The sequence below is a fragment of the Salmo trutta genome, chromosome 14 (genome assembly GCF_901001165.1).
Source record: "Salmo trutta chromosome 14, fSalTru1.1, whole genome shotgun sequence".
Taxonomy (NCBI): Eukaryota; Metazoa; Chordata; class Actinopteri; order Salmoniformes; family Salmonidae; genus Salmo; species Salmo trutta.
Genome location: NC_042970.1, coordinates 56726571 through 56746987, shown reverse-complemented (window position 1 = coordinate 56746987; position 20417 = coordinate 56726571). Strand labels below are relative to the sequence as shown.

The 20417-nt window shown below is 41.5% G+C and overlaps 1 protein-coding gene across 6 annotated transcripts in view; it reads left to right on the top strand.

Moving 5' to 3' along the window:
- Nucleotides 1–2027: 2027 nt before the first annotated feature.
- The window catches only part of chd6 (chromodomain helicase DNA binding protein 6), a 124995-nt gene continuing 106605 nt past the window's right edge, over nucleotides 2028–20417 (top strand). For 4 of the 6 annotated variants that reach the window (XM_029776461.1, XM_029776462.1, XM_029776466.1 and 1 more), the window contains exons 1-2: nucleotides 2851–3096; nucleotides 4133–4182. In XM_029776461.1, coding sequence (XP_029632321.1) covers nucleotides 3027–3096; nucleotides 4133–4182 — 120 coding nt within the window. In that variant the 5' untranslated portion in view covers nucleotides 2851–3026. Of the gene's footprint in view, nucleotides 2368–2690; nucleotides 2818–2850; nucleotides 3097–4132; nucleotides 4183–20417 lie in introns of those variants that run through there. The other 2 variants (XM_029776465.1, XM_029776464.1) reach the window with 2 other exon arrangements.

Here is a 20417-nt window from a genome sequence, read left to right as displayed (position 1 = left end):
ACAAAAGCGGTAACAATGTTACAATAACAATGCTTATAGTGACATTCTGTAAGCATTGTTTAAGATTTAATATTTAAGATTGTATTAAGCAATTTTGTATAACTCCAGAATCCTTTGATGGAAATTAAGTCATTTATTTTCAGAAGAGAGATCTCATTAGGAAAAGGTCTTCTGTGTGGGGAGGTTGGTAGCACTTTATTTTACAGGCATACTGTTTCCACTTAGTTTATCTAGTTAGTAGGTGGTTACGCATTAACAATGAATACTTTCTGATTGGCCTAGAATTCAGCACAATTGTTAACCTGTTACCAATGGTGCATGTGGTGCTTGATTGATTGAATCCCAGAGGAAGTTAGTCATGTGCTACAGTACCAGGATTTGGGATATCAGCAGTGGCTGGATCATGGATGCCAAGGGGAACCGGGCTTCCCCAAAAAACGGACAAAGAAAAAAATAATAATAATAATATATCTTTAGTCTCTATGTTTCATAATTTTCCTTTATGATGGCAAGGGAAGTCAGCGAGCATCTGGCCTTCCTTGACAAAAAAGTATAAAAAATTTGCCAATCAGCATTGAGCTAAATTTAGCGACCTCAACTGTGAATGGTCCTGGCGCATCAAAAAAAAGTGTCAAGGGAAGCCAGCTTGGCTTTGACGTCACTGCTATCAAATCCCATTGAGAGCACACGTCATTGACAGAAAAACTTAAATTGTTGCATCTCGTTGTGTTGTTGTCCTCCTGTGGCTAGCTAGGTAGCTAGCTAAAATTGTCCCTTTCCTAAATTATCCATGGATGGAGATAGAGATTTGGACATGTGGTTCAGATCCAACCATTAATTAATACATTGTTGTGCCCCCGGCCTGAGAGGATGGAAGTTCAATATGTAGCTAGATGTAGAAGGCTAATGTTAACTAGCTAACGTTGCCCATGAATGGAAGTTAGGCTAACGAGCAAGCATTTTATCCAGCTAGCTTAGGACAACAAAAAATAAAAGTGTACTGTATGACAGAGTGATAGACCGTTTCGTCAACATCAAAGAGAGGAGGATGGCATTGGCTTTTCTCTACAAGTCGGGTGAGTCAACATGTTTTTCTACTTGCACGAACGCACACACACACAGAAATAGGAACCATGGACAGCCACATCATATTTAGCTTATGTTGATTGGACTATATTGAAAAGTTAAAATGATGCTGGAATAGTGGAGGCAGCTCCTGTTTTCTTTGCGACTTGCGGTAACTATCTGTGTTTCTAAATCAATAGTTTTTTAGTGGTCCGAAAATGTCAGAAAAATTTACTTGCTTGATCATGCTGTTGGTCATGTAACTGTCTGTTACTGTACATGCAATATCCTTTGTAGACATCACTAGACAGTGGTTACTATCTGGTTTTGTGATAGAAACAAAGGTGTGGTTGAATTTATCCTGTCACTGTGTCTTCTTATTGTCTTGACCTGTAAGCCTATCATGGTCGCAAGGCATATGAATTAACAGGTTATAGAGCACACAACGCAATTATCACAACATATAGGTTGTAATATGTATTTGGGGGGGATTGAGGGGTCTTGCTACTTGTGTGTGTGTGTGTGTGTGTGTGAGGGGCTTGCTACTGGATACCAGTAGAATGGAGGATGAAAGCTGGAAAAGGACTACAGACTTCAATTTACTATCCCACCTGATGTCAAGAGGGGCATGAGCTATAAATAATCTTACCTCACCTGACTCACCTGGTTTATTCACTGTATTCAACTGGTTTATTCACCTGACTCTATAGCATAGCCAAGAGAAAGTCAGACAATAATCGAGGTGAACTGTCCAAGCCACTGAATATCTCCCTTGTACAGTAAACCCTAGCCTACAGCAAGGGGAGGCTAGGAAACTAGACAGTGACCTACCTGAGCATTAGCCAGGTAAACCAGGACACCTCACCATACATATGTCCCTATACAAACATGTTTCAAAACAGTGTTATGACTGAATGATACGTGTAGGTTTAACTCACAGCAATCTACAACCACCCCATATGGGGAATCACAAAATGTGTCACTAACTCTGAAGACTTCACAGCAGTTGCCGACAAAATACATTTTGCTGATTAAATACTGAAGAATGCCAACGCTTGAAAATCCAGGAAATTTCACATCCGGGAAATTAAACATGAGCAAAGACGTGGAATGTTACATTTTTTTTCCTTCAACGAAAGCACCATGATTGGTGAATGCAAGGAAGAAGAAATATAAATCCACCGGAGAGCCGTACAGCAATGAAACCATTAGATTGAGACCACGAAAAAAACGTGTTAAACGAAGGAGCGAAAACCGAATGACTTTCATGGCCGAAAAGGGAGGTTTTCGTGCGGTTTTATGGTAAGCGAATTACTACTATACAACCAATCACATAAAGGGTGCACATCAACGCAAATAACTAAAAGTGCACAATGGTGCTTGCAATATGGGTTAGTGCTATATGGGATCATTGGGACGTCCCTATCCTAAAACCCTAACCTCACTCCTTACCTTAAACATAACCCTACACATTTACAATATCAATTTATATGGTGGTATGGACGTCCCAGTGATCCCGAATAGCAAAGATATGCAATATGTAGCTCTCAGACAAACGTAGAACGGCACTCCTTGTTTGACAGCTGGAGAACCAATGGAAATATCCATCGACCCAGCTGCGCTATGGTGCAGCCAATGAAAAATAGAATGTTACGGGTCCAATTAAGGTTAGGCTGTTGTAGCAGGCGGCCAGTGCTAAACTTCACCAAATAATAGCTGTTTGTATTTTGGCTGCAGCAGTAGCCATTTTAGGTAAGTAGGTTTTTTAACTTTTTTTTTTTACTCTGTGTTGTATTGCTGGGTCTTGTGTTGTGGTATGGTTGGGGAGTCTCGAACTCGTGCATCCCTCATGAATGAACTCCTCTGCTCTTGTGCTTTAAGAGGATTAAGAAATTGTACGGAGTTTTTTTCCGCCGTCTCCCACCCCCCCTCACATTTTGTATGCATTTTTCTAAACTGTCATGGCGTTTTGTGTCCTTGGAAATAAATGCGGGGGTAAAACCCAGTGTTCGGCAGCTGATGGCCTGACTGGTGAGTGTTGCCCGGGTAGGTGAGGTCTTATTGAGGGGTAGCGGCGGTGTCCCTGCGAGGAGTTTAAGGGGGTGTTAACACGTGTAAGGACTGGAATATATAACATCATTGCAGTGACATTAGAGTTAGCAGACTGGCTAGCTCGATAGATTGCTAATATAAATAGGACACGGTTCCCGCCGATGTAGTGTTTTTTTTGGCGGAGATGTTTTGATGATTAACGCGGTCTTAATCATATCTGAACGATCAATTTGCCAGCCAACTTGTAGCAATTCAGTTCTATAGGCTACTACTTAATGATAGCCAGCACAAGTCCTTACCATTAAAGGCACGTTCCCAATGGTAGGTAAATTATTCCTATGGAATTTTATTGTAGCCGATCTACACCAGGTGCGCCTCTGTGCAACAGAAAACAAAGACCCAGGTTGCACAGGTAAAATAGCCCCCTGCACCACTTAAGGTTCCTTTTGTAAACTTCTAAACAAAAATGCTATCCCCAAATAAGAGCTCGCTATGAGCGAGTACGTTTTTGTCTGATTTTAGTTTAGTGCAAACTTCATTTAGAAAGCAATAGTGCATTTGGTGGTTATTTTAATCCCGTAGTTTGTTTCCTAGTTTGGCTCACTACTTTCTTTCAGTGTTGTGCTGTAATTTACAATTTACATATAGCCTAGACTAGTTGATACATGAGTCAGACTTGCAGTAATTACATTGTAATTATTCATGGTGCCCAATCATGGAGGCCTAGATTTAATGTCTCACAAAAAAGGCCTGGTGTAGTGTAACAAAAATCTATCGATGGAGAAATGTGACAAACCAATGATCACCAGTTTATTGTATTTTGCAATCAGCTGTGTTTAATTTCCATTTTAAGATTACTAATATCAATGATCTTTGATGTAGAATAACTTTCTACAGGACTAGTCAACTAGAAATACCCCCCCCAACCCCCCTTGCAAATAATTATACCAGGTCCTATTAAGGTTAGTTTGTTTTGTTTTTCACTTTAATAAAGAAATATATTTCTGTGTCATAGATGCAGCGTCGGTGAAGAGAAACATGAAGATACAAAATAAGGAAAAACAGGTTTGTATCTTTTTGACCTGCATTGTTTTCTTGTCTTTACATGCATATTAAGTTGTAAACAAATGTCTTCAGCAACCTTGAAATATAAAAATCAAGAATAGCACTGCCACTCAGCTCAATTCTGCCTTGAGTTGCCAAAGTGTGTGGGTCGATATTTATGATCCTAAGTTCCTTCACAGATGGAATTGAAGGATGAGTCAGACCTATGTGTCTGACGCATCACACATGTTACCATACAATAAGAGTATAGTCTCTTGGTCTCTGCTCATTTCTCACTGAGTTGTCCATGTTCGATGTTGAACCCAGGCCACACACAGAACTCTGTTCATTAGCCTTAGGGTCCTCAGGGCCTGAGGTGCTGGTTCGTGAGGGCCTTGTTAATGGCAGGATTTCATTCTAAACCATGGTGATATTTGAAGACACATTCTGTAATGATAGATGCAATTTGTTTTAAAGCCACAGTTTGCAATATTTCCTACAGTTCAATGGTAATTTCGTAGATGATATACACATTGTTCCTTGAACGATAGTCCCATTCCTTACCAAACAAAGTGAAGGATCAGTCTTTAATCAAGTGTGTTATATGACTATGACAGCTACAAATCCCTCCATTCTCCAACATAATCAATGTGCAGTGTTTCCCCTTTGTTCATGTAAATCGTTTAAACAATTTAAATTGTTGCCGCCACCCCAGAAAATATATATCTTTTTTATTTCAGAATGGCAAAACATATTTTCAATGTAAACTTAAACAACTAAAACCAGAAATAGATATTGGAGTGCTATATTTATCTTTGAGAACTAACAACCACCAAAATAAAAACTAGACAGTCCTGGAGAATCTAACATTCCAAAAGTGTCATGTCATGGCCCATTGATTTTGTTATAATGTTTGAGTCACTTAGATAGATAGCATAAGAACACTGCATAAGCCATGGCAAAATGTGTACAATTGGAGGAAATTAGCTTTTAAACTGTAAATCTTTCTCTCTGCCCCATGGCAAAATGTGTAGAATAGCAGGAAAGTAGATTTAAAACAGCAAAATGTTGTCTCTGCGGCCAGAGTAGGGCCTCTAAAATGTTTGGTCGGAGACCGTGCCATTGGCATGCCGGCAATTTTTTTTCCTGAGCAGATGATCACACCAACAAGTTGAAATGGGTTTGTGGCTGCTGGAATTCCCATGATACTGCTTATTTACAGAGTTGTTTATTCAAAAGAATATTAATCAAAATCATGAATTTACCTCAGTGGCTGAATAAATATTGTACAATGAGATAAATAGGAAAGTGGCCAAACCTTAACAATTTAGCTTATTGAATTAAAATTAGTAACTGACAACATTACACAACAATGCAATGCCTCTTGCATTGTATTCCTCAATCTCACATCAAGTTTCTGTAACTCCTGGATTATTATATGTGACCGACCGCCTTGATTCGGTCTTATGTAGCAAATTTGAAATTGTGTTTTTTTTTTTTACATTGGATAAAAGCAGAGACACAGAGCTACAAAATTGTATATCATTCACTGCATTTGAGGAACAATGGGAAAGTTATTCTGCTTTGAAAGTTGATGAACTTGTAACTTCATTTTTGAGAAAATGGCCTTTGAATGTTTTAGTACCTACTGGAGAGCTATTCTTTGTCTACACCCATTCAGCATCATTCACATCCTCTTAAGTGTGGCCTTCAAGGCAGAGTTGCCAATAATAGCTCAGATTGGCCAATAAAAAGAAAAGATTAAGATGGGAAAAAGAACACAGACACTGGACAGAGGAACTCTACCTAGAAGAAAGGCGTTCCCGGAGTCGACCTCTTCCCTATTGACATTGAGACCGGTGTTTTGCGGGTACTATTTAATGAAGCTGCCAGTTGATGACTTGTGAGGCGTCTGTTTCTCAAACTTGACACTCTAATGTACTTGTCCTCTTGCTCAGTTGTGCACCGGGGCCTCCCGCTCCTCTTTCTATTCTGGTTAGGGCCAGTTTGCGCTGTTCTGTGAAGAGAGTAGTACACGGCCTTGTACGAGATCTTCAGTTTCTTGGCAATTTCTCGCATGGAATAGCCTTCATTTCTCAGAACAAGAATAGACTGACGAGTTTCAGAAGAAAGTGCTTTATTTCTGGCCATTTTGAGCCTGTAATTGAACCCACAAATGCTGATGTTCCAGATACTCAACTAGTCTAAAGAAGGCCAGTTTTAATGCTTCTTTAATCAGCACAACAGTTTTCAGCTTTGCAAACAGAATTGCCATTGGAAAACAGGAGTGATGGTTGCTGATAATGGGGCTCTGTATGCCTATGTCGATATTCCATAAAAAATCTGCCGTTTCCAGCTACAGTCATTTACAACATTAACAATGTCTACACTGATCAATTTGATGTTATTTTAATGTGCTTTTCTTTCAAAAACAAGTACATTTCTAAGTGACCCCAAACTTTTGAACGGTTGTGTACATCATGGATGGACGCCTCTCACTGTCTCGGATGCCATGGTTGCCCTTAGTTTGAAGATGTATTCTGGAGACAGGTGTTTTCTCCTTAGCTATCATACTCAAATTCTACTGATTTCAAAACTTGGTCCTCCAGAAAGTGGAGAGCAACACTTATGTAGTTCTAAAAAAAAAAAAAAAAAAAAGCTGCGTTAGGCAGGATTACCTACACATACTGACCAGCTCAAATAGACAGAAGCGTGCTATATGGCAGACCAATCCAAACACATCTCTCGGCATGTCCAGCCCACTCATTATCTCAGCCAATCATGGCTAGCGGAAAGGTTTCTGTCTTTCTGTGGCTAAACCAACTAGGATCGTATTTTTAAAAAATGTGTATATATTAGTAGTTCAGATGGCATACAAGTCTGTAATTAAGGCACATGAAAGTTCACATGTTCCAGAAGGCATTTCTATCCCAAAAAAACGCAAAAAAATACATTTTACGTTCAAATGGGTCTCCTGTGACGTAGTGACCCGCGGCATACGCCTAGTTTCCTGAAATTAGGATATAAAACTTGGTGAAACGAGAATGGAAATGTTAGTTAGGTTGACAGAAGTGGCACATACCTGATTCTGACAAGTCCATGCTTGTCCACCATCATGCTACCTCAATGGACTAGACTCGTCTCGAGACTTTACCATAGCGTTTCTAAAAGGACATCCTAGATTCGAGCCAATGTCTTAAGTAGTTGAACATGTTATTACTCTAATTTTGTGAAAGTGATGAACTGACACGTTTTCATTTTCGTCAAAAACAACTATATATTGAAGGAGTGCCTTTGATTTGACGGCCTGCACAAGACGAATGTTAGACCCGATGATGTGTTCCTACCCATGAGTTCAGCTAGCCAAAGTCACCATGACATCGCCTACAAGCTTGATCGGAGATTTCTATTGGAGAAGCAGTTTCTGCCCCTCTTCTTACTCTACTGTCTTTGACTAGATATCCCATTCAGAAGAATGTCTTAGAAGGACAAGGACATTCTTCACACCCCTGCTATGCCAGATGGTTAGTTAGGTGATTTGGTTAAATTCCTTTCAATTCATGTTTCATTGGGTTTTCAGCTGTAAACAGAGCGAGAACGGGGAATGGAGGTCATGATTAGGGCTCGGACAGAAAATGTTGCACTTTGTATGGACTAATCTACTGTAGCCCATGGTGATGAGTAGGGACGGGGGACGCTAGATCAGGCTGAAAGATGGGCTTGCTTCTTCATGGAGCACTGTCGCTTGGTTTTGGCCTGTGGGACTGTGATGCGGGCAGATGCCCATTTAGAATTGGAACTATACACTTGGCCTGTTCTGCCTGTACACATGCACCATGATGAATGCTTTAATGCCGAAACACATTGGTTTAATAAAGGAGCACTTTTATATTGAACTGCTATTTTCCTCAGTAGCTGAATAAATGTTGTACAATGAGAATAACAAGAACGAGGCCAACCCTAAGCGATTTTGCTTTTAGAATTGTAATTCATAAGTGGCAACATTACACAACACACTGGCATGGATTAATTCAAGTACATTACACAATTTTATTTTCTTTATTTCACCTTTATTTAACCAGGTAGGCCAGTTGAGAACAAGTTCTCATTTACAACTGCTACCTGGCCAAGATAAAGCAAAGCAGTGTGACAAAAACAACAGAGTTACACATTCAAACGTACAGTCAATAACACAATAGAAAAAACGATATACAGTGTGTGCAAATGTAGTAAGATTAGGGAGGTAAGGCAATAAATAGGCCATTGTGACGAAATAATTACAATTTAGCATTAACACTGGAGAGATAGATGTGCAAGTAGAGATACCGGGGTGCAAAAGAACAAAAAAAAACTATATGGGGATGAGGTAGTTGGGTGGGCTATTTACTGATGGGCTGTGTACAGGTGCAGTGCTCGGTAAGCTGCTCTGACAGCTGATGCTTATAGTTAGTGAGGGAGATATGACTCCAGCTTCAGTGACTTTTGCAATTCGTTCCAGTCATTGGCAGCAGAGAACTGGAAGGAAAGGCGGCCAAAGGAGGTGTTGGCTTTGGGGATGACCAGTGAAATATACCTGCTGGAGCGTGTGCTACAGGTGGGTGTTGCAATGGTTACCAGTGAGCTGAGAAGGCGGGGCTTTACCTAGCAAAGACTTATAGATGACCTGGAGCCAGTGGGTTTGGCGACGGATATGTAGCGAGGGTCAGCCAACGAGAGCATACAGGTCGCAGTGGTGGGTAGTGTATATGGGGCTTTAGTGACAAAAGGAGAGCGACATCATTGATATATATACAGAGAGAAGAGTCGGCCCGAGAATTGAACCCTGTGGGACCCCCATAGAGACTGCCAGAGGTCCGGACAACAGACCCTCAGATTTGACACACTGAACTGTCTGAGAAGTGGTTGGTGAACCAGGCGAGGCAGAACCAACCAAGGCTATTGAGTCTGCCGATAAGAATGCGGTGATTGACAGAGTCGAAAGCCTAGGCCAGGTCATTGAAGACGGCTGCACAGTACTGTCTTTTATCGATAGTGGTTATGATATCGTTTAGGACCTTGAGCGTGGCTGAGGTGCACCCATGACCAGCTCTGAAACCAGATTGCATAAAGGAGAAGGTACGGTGGGATTTGAAATGGTCGGTGATCTGTTTGTTAACTTGGCTTTCGAAGACTTTAGAAAGGCAGGGCAGGATGGATTTAGGTCTCTAACAGTTTGGGTCTAGAGTGTCTCCCCCTTTGAAGAGGGGGATGATCGCGGCAGCTTTCCAATCGTTAGGTATCTCAGAGATACGAAAGAGAGGTTGAACAGGCTAGTAATAGGGGTTGCAACAATTTCGGCTGATGATATTGTAGAGGGTCCAGATTGTCTATCCCAGTTGATTTGTAGGAGTCCAGATTTGGCAGCTCTTTCAGAACATCAGCTATCAGGATTTGGGTGAAGGAGAAGCGGGGGGGACTTGGGCAAGTTGCTGCGGGGGGTGCAGAGCTGTTGGCCGGGGTAGGGGTAGCCAGGTGGAAAGCATGGCCGGCCGTAGAAAAATGCTTTTTGAAATTCTCAATTATCGTAGATTTAGTCTAATACATTTTTGCACTATTGGTTAGAGCCTGTAAGTAAGCATTTCATTGTAAGGTCTACACCTGTTGTATTCGGCGCACGTGACAAATTAACTTTGATTTTATTTATTTAGTTTCTTAGCCTCAGTGCAGTGTGCAGCTGGAAGGAGGTGCTCTTATTCTCCATGGACTTTACAGTGGCCCAAAACTTTTTGGAATTAGTGCTACGGGATGCAAATTTCTGTTTGAAAAAGCTTGTCTTTGCTTTCCTAACTGACTGTGTATATTGGTTCCTGACTTTTCTGAGAAGTTGCATATCACGGGGGCTATTCAATGCTAATGCAGTACGCCACAGGATGTTTTTGTGCTGGTCAAGGGCAGTCAAGTCGAGTGAACCAGGGGCTATATCTGTCCTTAGATCTACATTTTTTGAATGGGGTATGCTTGTTTAAGATTGTGAGGAAAGCACTTTTAAAAAACAGACAGGCTTCATCTACTGACGGGATGAGGTCACTATCCTTCCAGGATACCTGGGCCATGTCAGTTAGAAAGGCCTGCTCGCTGAAGTATTTTAGGGAGTGTTTGACAGGGATGAGGGGTGGTCGTTTGACTGCAGACCCATTACGGGCGCAGGCAATGAGGCAGTGATTGCTGAGATCCTGGTTGATGACAGCAGAGGTGTATTTGGAGGGCAAGTTGGTCAGAATAATATCTATGAGGGTGCCCATGTTTACAGATTTAGGGTTGTACCTGGTGGGTTCCTTGATAATTTATGTGCGATTGAGGGCATCTAGCTTAGATTGTAGGACTGCCGGGGTGTTAAGCATATCCCAGTTTAGGTCACCAAACAGAACGAACTCTGAAGATGGGGGGGGGGTGATCAATTCACATATGGTGTCCAAGGCACAGCTGGGAGCTGAGGGGGGTCTATAACAGGCAGCAACAGTGAGAGACTTATTTCTGGAGAGATTCATTTTTAAAATTAGAAGCTCGAACTGTTTGGGCATAGACCTGGAAAGTATGACAGAACTTTGCAGGCTATCTCTGGAGTAGATTGCAACTCCTCCCCATTTGGAAGTTCTATCCTGATGGAAAATGTTGTAGTTTGGTATGGAAATCTCAGAATTTTTGGTGGCCTTCCTAAGCCAGGATTCAGCCACGGCAAGGACATCAGGGTTGGCAGAGTGTGCTAAAGCAGTGAGTAAAACAAACTTAGGGAGGAGGCTTCTGATGTTAACATGCATGAAACCAAGGCTTTTTTGGTTACAGAAGACAACAATTGAGAGTTCCCGGGGACATGCAGGGTCTGGGTTAACCTCCACATCACCCGAGGAACAGAGGAGGAGTAGGATGAGGGTATTGCTAAAGGATCTCAAAACTGGTCGTGTGCGTTGGACAGAGAATAAAAGGAGCAGATTTCTGGGCGTGGTAGAAAAGATTCAGGGCATAATGTACAGACAGGAGAATGGTGTGGTGCGGGCACAGTGAAGGTTAACCCAGGCACCGGGTGATGATAAGAGAGGTTGCATCTCTGGACGCGCTAGTTATGCTGTGTGAGGTCACCTCATGTGGGAGGTGCGATAAAGGAGGTATCTGAGGCATGTTGAGTGGGACTAGGGGCTCCGCAGTAAACAACATTTAAAAAAATCCTAAACAACAGTATACAAGCCATATTGACATTTGAGAGAGGCATAAAGCAATCACGGGTGTTGATTGGGAGAGCTAGTTAAGACAACAACGGGTAAGACAACAACAGCTAATCAGCTAAGACGGCAACAACAGGTAAAATGGCGATGAATGGGCAGGGAGGGTCGGTTAACTACACGCAGGGCCTGAGTTCGAGGCTGTGGCCGACAGATAAACCCCAAAAAATAAACAAAATGGAATACCGTGATTAATGAACAGTCCAGTAGGCATCAGCTATGTAGCCAAGTGATCATAGGGTCCAGTGAACAGCAATAGATGGAACAGTTAAGCCGCGGGGTAGTCGTTACTACGCTAGCACGCGGGAGACACATCGTTTAAAGTTAGCAGGCCGGGGTTAGTAGAAGCGTCTGCTCCGACGTCCGGCAAAGGCCGGTTGACGGCACAGCGGATGGAGTTCTGTCGGCAGACCAGTCGTGGTGGTACGGCAGGGCGCTCTGTCGACAAAGGGTCCAGGCCAGATGGCGAAAGAGGTATTGTAGTTGCAGTAATTTAGTTTGCTAGCCGGGAGATGCGCCTGGCTTGTGGCTAACTGGTGCTAGCTTCGGGGCAGGAGCATTAGCCACTCTAGCGATGATTCGATGCAGAGCTTATGGCAAGGATCCGGTGGAGTAGTGGATTCTAGCCATGTTGGTGTAGAGTCCGGTAGGCATCAGCTGTGTAGCCGAGTGATCAGTGAGTAGGCTGTGAGGTGGGCTGGCGCAGAGCTAGCTTCGGGGCTGGGTCACTCGGTGGCAGCTAGCTAGCTGTGATGATCAGGAGTAATGGTCCAGGGCTTACGGCAGGAATCCGGCGTTGTAGTGGAGAAAACGGTCTGATACTGGCAGGCTGGCAAGTATTATCCAGGCTAAAAAATGTCTGGTGTGTGTGTGTGGAGGGTAAAGGCCGCTGGCAGTGGCTGACAATGACTAAATACAGTGAGGGGAAAAAAGTACTTGATCCCCTGCTGATTTTGTACGTTTGCCCACTGACATAGAAATGATCAGTCTATAATTTTAATGGTAGGTTTATTTGAACAGTGAGAGACAGAATAACAAAAAAATCCAGAAAAACGCATGTCAAAAATGTTATAAATTGATTTGCATTTTAATGAGGGAAATAAGTATTTGACTAATTCGCTAGTAGCTGGTTAGCTTCTGATGGCTAGCTCCTGATGGAGGTTCTGGCTATAAGGTCTAAAACAATAGCGGATCCGTTTCACATTGGGTGAGGCGGGTTACCGGAAGGTATATTTAATTTAAATATGGAAAAGAGATTGAAAATAAATTGAAATAAATACCAAAATTACATAAAGTACACGAGGGAACGACAAACCACGTCTGCACTGCTACGCCATCTTGGATATTACACATATTACACAAAGTGTAATAAAGGAGAACTAGGCCTGCTCAATGGAATACATTCAAATACTCCTGATATTGTTCTTGAAAGATAATTGGAGGAACAAGGTTTATAAGTGCAGGAACAGAACAATTTTTATATATATATATATATGTATAAAAAATTACATATATTTTTTTAAACCTTTATTTAACTAGGCAAGTCAGTTAAAGAACACATTCTTATTTTCAATGACGGCCTAGGAACGGTGGGTTAACTGCCTTGTCCAGGGGCAGAACGACAGATTTTTACCTTGTCAACTTGGGGAGGCAACCTTATGTTAACTAGCCCAACGCTCTAACCACCTGCTTTACGTTGCCAAGGTAAGTTGCTAGCTAGCATTAAACTTATCTTATAAAAAAAACTATCAATCAATCATAAACACTGGTTAACCTCTTATGGCTAGGGGGCAGTATTTTCACGGCTGGATAAAAAACGTACCCGATTTAATCTGATTATTAGTCCTGCCCAGAAACTAGAATATGCATATAATTATTAGCTTTGGATAGAAAATACTCAAAAGTTTCTAAAACTGTTTGAATGGTGTCTGTGAGTATAACAGAACTCCTATGGCAGGCAAAAACCTGAGAAGGTTCTGTTCAGGAAGTACCCTGTCTGAACATTTCTTGCCCTTGTTGATTTTCTCTATCTATTACAAGGGATCTCTGCTGTTACGTGACACTTCCCACGTCTCCAATGGGGTCTCAGAGCCCGGGAAAAACAGGAATGACGTAATTCAAAGCCCTGGCTGAAACACACGAGAGCAAAAGCTAAGTGGGCTATCAGTGGAGAAATGCTTAGGCTCGTGACCTGCCCCGCCCCCGTTTTTCGGGTTTTCCCTCAGTTTACAGACATGCAGATTCCCGGTCGGAATATTATCGCTTTTCTACGAGATAAATTGCATAAAAATTGGTTTTAAACAGCGGTTGACATGCTTCGAAGTACGGTAATGGAATATTTAGAATTTTTTTGTCACGTTCTGCGCCATGCGCACGACCGTGATTTACCATTGGGATAGTGTCTAGAACGCACGAACAAAACGTCGTTGATGGAACATAACGATGGATTATTTGGGACCAAACCAACATTTGTTATTTAAGTAGAAGTCCTGGGAGTGCATTCTGACGAAGAACAGGAAAGGTAAGACCATTTTTCTTATAGGAAATGTGAGTTTGGTGAAGGCTAAACTGGTTGGGTGTCTAAATAGCTAGCCCTGTGATGCCGGGCTATGTACTTAGAATATTGCAAAATGTGCTTCATCCGAAAAGCTATTTTAAAATCAGACATATCGAGTGCATAGAGGAGTTCTGTATCTATAATTCTTAAAATAATTGTTATGCTTTTTGTGAACGTTTATCGTGAGTAATTTAGTAAATTCACCGGAAGTGTTCGGTGGGAATGCTAGTTCTGAACGTCACATGCTAATGTAAAAAGCTGGTTTTTGATATAAATATGAACTTGATTGAACAGACATGCATGTATTGTATAACATAATGTCCTAGGTGTGTCATCTGAGGAAGATAATCAAAGGTTAGTGCTGCATTTAGCTGTGGTTTTGTTTTTTGTGACATTATATGCTAGCTTGAAAAATGGGTGTCTGATTATTTCTGGCTGTGTACTCTGCTGACATAATCTAATGTTTTGCTTTCGCTGTAAAGCCTTTTTGAAATCGGACAGTGTGGCTAGATTAACGAGAGTCTTGTCTTTAAATAGCTGTAAAATAGTCATATGTTTGAAAAATGGAAGTTTTCGGATTTTAGAGGAGTTTGTATTTCGCGCCACGCCCATCATTGGATATTGGAGCAGACGTTCCGCTAGCGGAACATCTAGATGTAAGAGGTTTTAACTACACATGGTTGATGGTATTACTAGTTTATCTAGCCTGTCCTGCTTTGCATATAATCGATGTGGTGCGCATTCGCGAAAAATGACTGTCTTTGCTCCGACGTGTACCTAACCATAAACATCAATGTCTTTCTTAAAATCAATACACAAGTATATATTTTTAAACCTGCATATTTAGTTAATATTGCCTGCTAACATTAATTTCTTTTAACTAGGGTAAATGTGTCACTTCTCTTGCAAACAGAGTCAGGGTATATGCAGCAGTTTGGGCCGCCTGGCTTGTTGCGAACTGGCAAGACTATTTCTTCCTAACAAAGACAGCAGACTTCGCCAAACGGGGATGATTTAACAAAAGCGCATTTGCGAAAAAAGCACAATCGTTGCACGACTGTACCTAACCATAAACATCAATGCCTTTCTTAAAATCAATACACAGAAGTATATATTTTTAAACTTGCATATTTAGCTAAAAGAAATCCAGGTTAGCAGGCAATATTAACCAGGTGAAATTGTGTCAGTTCTCTTGCGTTCGTTGCACGCAGAATCAGGGTATACAGAATCTGGCTCGTTGTGAACTAATTTGCCAGAATTTTACGGAACTATGAAATAACATTGTAGGTTGTGCGATGTAACAGGAATATTTAGACTTATGGATGCCACCCGTTAGATAAAATACGGAACGGTTTCGTATGTCACTGAAAGAATAATGTTTTCGAGATAATAGTTTCCGGATTTGACCATATTAATGACCTAAGGTTTATTATATTATAGTTAAGTCTATTATTTGATAGAGCAGTCTGAGTAGGAGCAGTCTGAGACTGAGCGGTGGTAGGCAGCAGCAGGCTCGTAATAGTCAAAGGTATAAGGTTTAGAGAGAAATAGTCGACATGTCATAATTCCTGTAATAACTTGTGGCTGAACTTGAAAGGGGTTCCTTTGTTATTTTACCGTTCATGTCTTCCATAGAGAATGTCTTGATCTACTTCAAATAAGGTCTGTGTTTTGTGCTTAAACCGCCTCGGCATTTTGATACCCGTGTAAATCTCACTAGGTAACGTTTGTCAACATATTTTCATAAATCCACTCTACAAAATGTTTTGTCTTTGCTTATATTGATCAGAGTTATATCCTATGGATATCTACACAGTTATACAATTGGCAAGGTGGTGTAAGCCTAAACCAAACACAGACCTTATTTTAAGTTATTCTAAAAATATCCTATGGAATAAATGAAAGAACCGCTTTTCAGATTTTGCTAGAAGGTGTCATGGGAATTATGACTCGCACTTTGGTAGTCAATTCTTACCATGCCCATTATTAAAATAGGATTTCCTGCATATAGAAATTACAGTTTTTGTTTTCAGCATTCATCACAGGTAACTTAAACTCTATTTTTATTATTCAAACAGTTGAGAGTATTTGTCTCCTAAGCAGACTTTTCAGTATCGTTGTCACTTCAGAGCTGTGTGTGTGTGTATCGGCCGATTAATCGGTGGCGGCCTTTTTGGTCCTCCAATAATCGGTATCGGCGTTGAAAAATCATAATCGGTCGACCTCTAGTACAATTGCGACCCTGGCCATGACCTCACTCCCTGCTGGTGTTTCACGGGGAGTTTGGATATGCTAAAAACACATTTACATTATACTTGTGCGTAACAAGACAAATATAAGCACTCACACTAATAATAATAATTATTATTATTATTGTTAAGCTTTTTCATACGTGAGTTCCAAGTATCTCTTAACGGTTGCCCCAGCGTGAGTTGTTTTATGCACGTGATGTCAGATTGCACTCACTGTTCCAAAACAGGACAGTTAAAACCTCTTACAGCCCTTTAGGGATAGGGGGCAGTATTGACAGTTTCGGAAAAAATATGTGCCCATATTAAACTGCCTCCTACGCAAACTCAGAAGCTAGGATATGCATATTATTAGTAGATTTGGATAGAAAACACTCTGAAGTTTCTAAAACTGTTTGAATGATGTCTGTGAGTATAACAGAACTCATATGGCAAGCAAAAACCTGAGAGAAATCCTACCAGGAAGTGGAAATCTGGATGCGTGGGCTCTCTTCAAGTCATTACCTATTGAACACACAGTGACGTAGTAATAATTGTGGCTTCCACTAGATGTCAACAGTCTTTAGAAAGTTGTTTGAGGCGTCTACGATGAACAGAGACCGAATGAGAAGGCTGGGAAGTTGGTCACCCAGGGAAGGACATCAATTCATTGGCGCGCATTCACGAGAGAGGAAGCGCTGTTCCAAAACGTTTTTCAAGATACAGGAATGGTCCGGTTGAAATATTACTGAATCTTTACGTTCTAAAGGCCCTAAAGATTGATGTTTTACAACGTTTGACATGTTTGAACGAAGGTAAATACAACTTTTTTTAAAACTTTTTGTTGTGACATTTTCCGCGCGCTTCCTACATTTGGAGTAGCTGAACTGAACGCGCGAACAACAAGGAGTTAACACGTGCTGCCAGCTAATTATCTATAGGCTATGTTTCAACTTGTCAATTATTTTCTAACAAGTTGTATTTTCTAACAACAGTTTGAATTGAGGTGTGCTCCGTCTCCTCATTAATTCACATAGAAGTAGCCCATTTCAGTGTTGCGGACAATTTGTTTGAGGTTTTACTGAGCCGGACAAACTTCCCTTTTCGAGGAGAGCCCTTCCCCATTTTTTCCACACATCAAGTATGCAGATATTTGCGCAGTTTTGCACGAACTGGTACATTTTCTGGCTGGCGCTCGCATTGCCTCCATTGTTGTTTCCCTTACAAATAATAACTTTGGACATGTGTGCATTCCTATCAAAGTGAGTGCCTTATTTTCTGTATATCATGTAGTCGTTTCTACTCTAGCATGATGTATGTATGGAGTATAATGTATTTGCAGTTTTATTCACATGTTTTCAAGTACTGGTTACAAATAATGCATTCCTATTATTGCCTATTGTAATGGCAACCTATGTGTTTAAAATACTTTTTTGAAGATTGTACTGATTATGATGGGGTAATGCTAAGCTATTTTCCAGCGATGTATGCTGCCATGTATGTTGACATTATACACTGCTCAAAAAAATAAAGGGAACACTAAAATAAAATAACACATCCTAGATCTGAATGAATGAAATAATCTTATTAAATACTTTTTTTTTTACATAGTTGAATGTGCTGACAACAAAATCACACAAAAATAATCAATGGAAATCCAATGTATCAACCCATGGAGGTCTGGATTTGGAGTCACACTCAAAATTTAAGTGGAAAACCACACTACAGGCTGATCCAACTTTGATGTAATGTCCTTAATCTTGACGGGCTCGTCCCGTAAGTGGGACGGACATCCAGCGAAAAAAATCCAATCTCATTAGCATAACGAAATTTAATATATATATTTTTTCAAATATAGGACTATGTTATATCGTTTTATAGATACACCTCTCCTGAATCGAACCACGTTGTCCGATTTCAAAAAGGCTTTACAGCAAAAGCAAAACATTAGATTATGTTAGAGGAGTATATCGTAAAAGTAGCCACATAGCCATTTTCCGACCAATCACATGCATCACAAATAACCAAAAAACAGCTAAATGCAGCACTAACCTTTGACAATCTTCATCAGATGACACACCTAGGACATCATGTTACACAATACATGCATTCTTTTGTTCGATAAAGTTGATATTTATATATAAAAACAGCATTTTACATCGGCGCGTAACGTTGACTAACTATTTTCCCTCAAATGCATCCGGTGAAACAGCGCTACAATTTACTAAATTACTATTCGAAAACATTTTTAAAATGTAATATTGTCATTCTAAGATTTATAGATGAATTTCTCTTGAAAGCACCTGTAATGCCAGATTTAAAAATAACTTTACTGGGTAATCACACTTTGCGATAAAAGGGGATGCGATACTCAGAAAATAGGCTAGCAATACAGGTCAGCGCCATCTTGGAACAATCGCATATCAAATCTAGTCTTGTATACTATTGTCAATAATCCCTTACCTTTGGTTGTCTTCATCAGAAAGCACTTCCAGGTATGCCAGGTCCACAACAAATGTATTTTCTTTTTTGAAAAAATTTATCCTTTATGTTCCAATAGCTTGTTCTTGTTAGCGTGTTCTGAAGGCTGCTCCAAAACTTCCATCGTGCGCGGGACACCTCTTTCGAAAAAAATGAATTTTTTTTTCATTTAGGTTTGTTCAAACGTTGTATAACATAAATCTTTAGGGCCTTTTTCAACCAGAGCTCCGATAAGATTCAAGGGGGATGATTGCATTGTCTTTCAAAACGTTTCGAAAGGGGAGGGTAGCCAGGGGCGCCGGCGTCATAATGGTCATGACCCTCCTCATGTGACCAATTTCCACAGCGTCTCATTCATTCAGTTTTCACAGTAGAAGGCTCAAATCACTTTGTGAAGACTGGGGACATCTAGTGGAAGCAATAGGAAGTGCTCAATGAACCATTGCTCACTGTGTGAATTACAGGCAAAGTGGTGAAGTTGAGTCCGCAATTCAGAATTCCACATCCTGTTACAATCGGTCTCGGGGTTTTGACTGCCATATGAGTTCTGTTATACTCACAGACACCATTCAAACAGTTTTAGAAACTTAGGGTGTTTTCTATCCACAAGTATTAATTATATGCATATCCTAGCTTCTGAGTTTGAGTAGGAGGCCGTTTAAAATGGGCACGAATTATTTTCAAAAATCGCTGAAGCGCCCCCTATCCTAGGCGACCGTCAAGAGGTTAAAACAAGTCAAAATGAGGCTCAGTAGTGTGTGTGGCCTCCACGTGCCTGTATGACCTCCCTACAATGCCTGGGCATGCTCCTGATGAGGTGGCGGATGGTCTCCTGAGGGATCTCCTCCCAGACCTGGACTAAAGCAACTCCTGGACAGTCTGTGGTGCAACGTGGCGTTGGTGGATGGAGCGAGACATGATGTCCCAGATGTGCTCAATTGGATTCAGGTCTGTGGAACGGGCGGGCCAGTCCATAGCATCAATGCCTTCCTCTTGCAGGAACTGCTGACACACTCCAGCCACATGAGGTCTAGCATTGTCTTGCATTAGGAGGAACACTAAGGCCAACCGCACCAGCATATGGTCTCACAAGGGGTCTGAGGATCTCATCTCAGTACCTAATCGCAGTCAGGCTACCTCTGGCGAGCACATGGAGGGCTGTGCGGCCCCCCAAAGAAATGCCACCCCACACCATGACTGACCCACCGCCAAACCGGTCATGCTGGAGGATGTTGCAGACTCCAGACTCTGTCACGTCTGTCACATGTGCTCAGTGTGAACCTGCTTTCATCTGTGAAGAGCACAGGGCGCCAGTGGCGAATTTGCCAATCTTGGTGTTCTCTGGCAAATGCCAAACGTCCTGCACGGTGTTTGGCTGTAAGCACAACCCCCACCTGTGGACGTCGGGCCCTCATACCCTCATGGAGTCTGTTTCTGACCGTTTGAGCAGACACATGCACATTTGTGGCCTGCTGGAGGTCATTTTGCAGGGCTCTGGCAGTGCTCCTCCTGCTCCTCCTTGCACAAAGGCGGCGGTAGCGGTCCTGCTGCTGGGTTATTGCCCTCCTACGGCCTCCTCCACGTCTCCTGATGTACTGGCCTGTCTCCTGGTAGCGCCTCCATGCTCTGGACACTACGCTGACAGACACAGCAAACCTTCTTGCCACAGCTCGCATTGATGTGCCATCCTGGATGAGCTGCACTACCTGAGCCACTTGTGTGGGTTGTAGACTC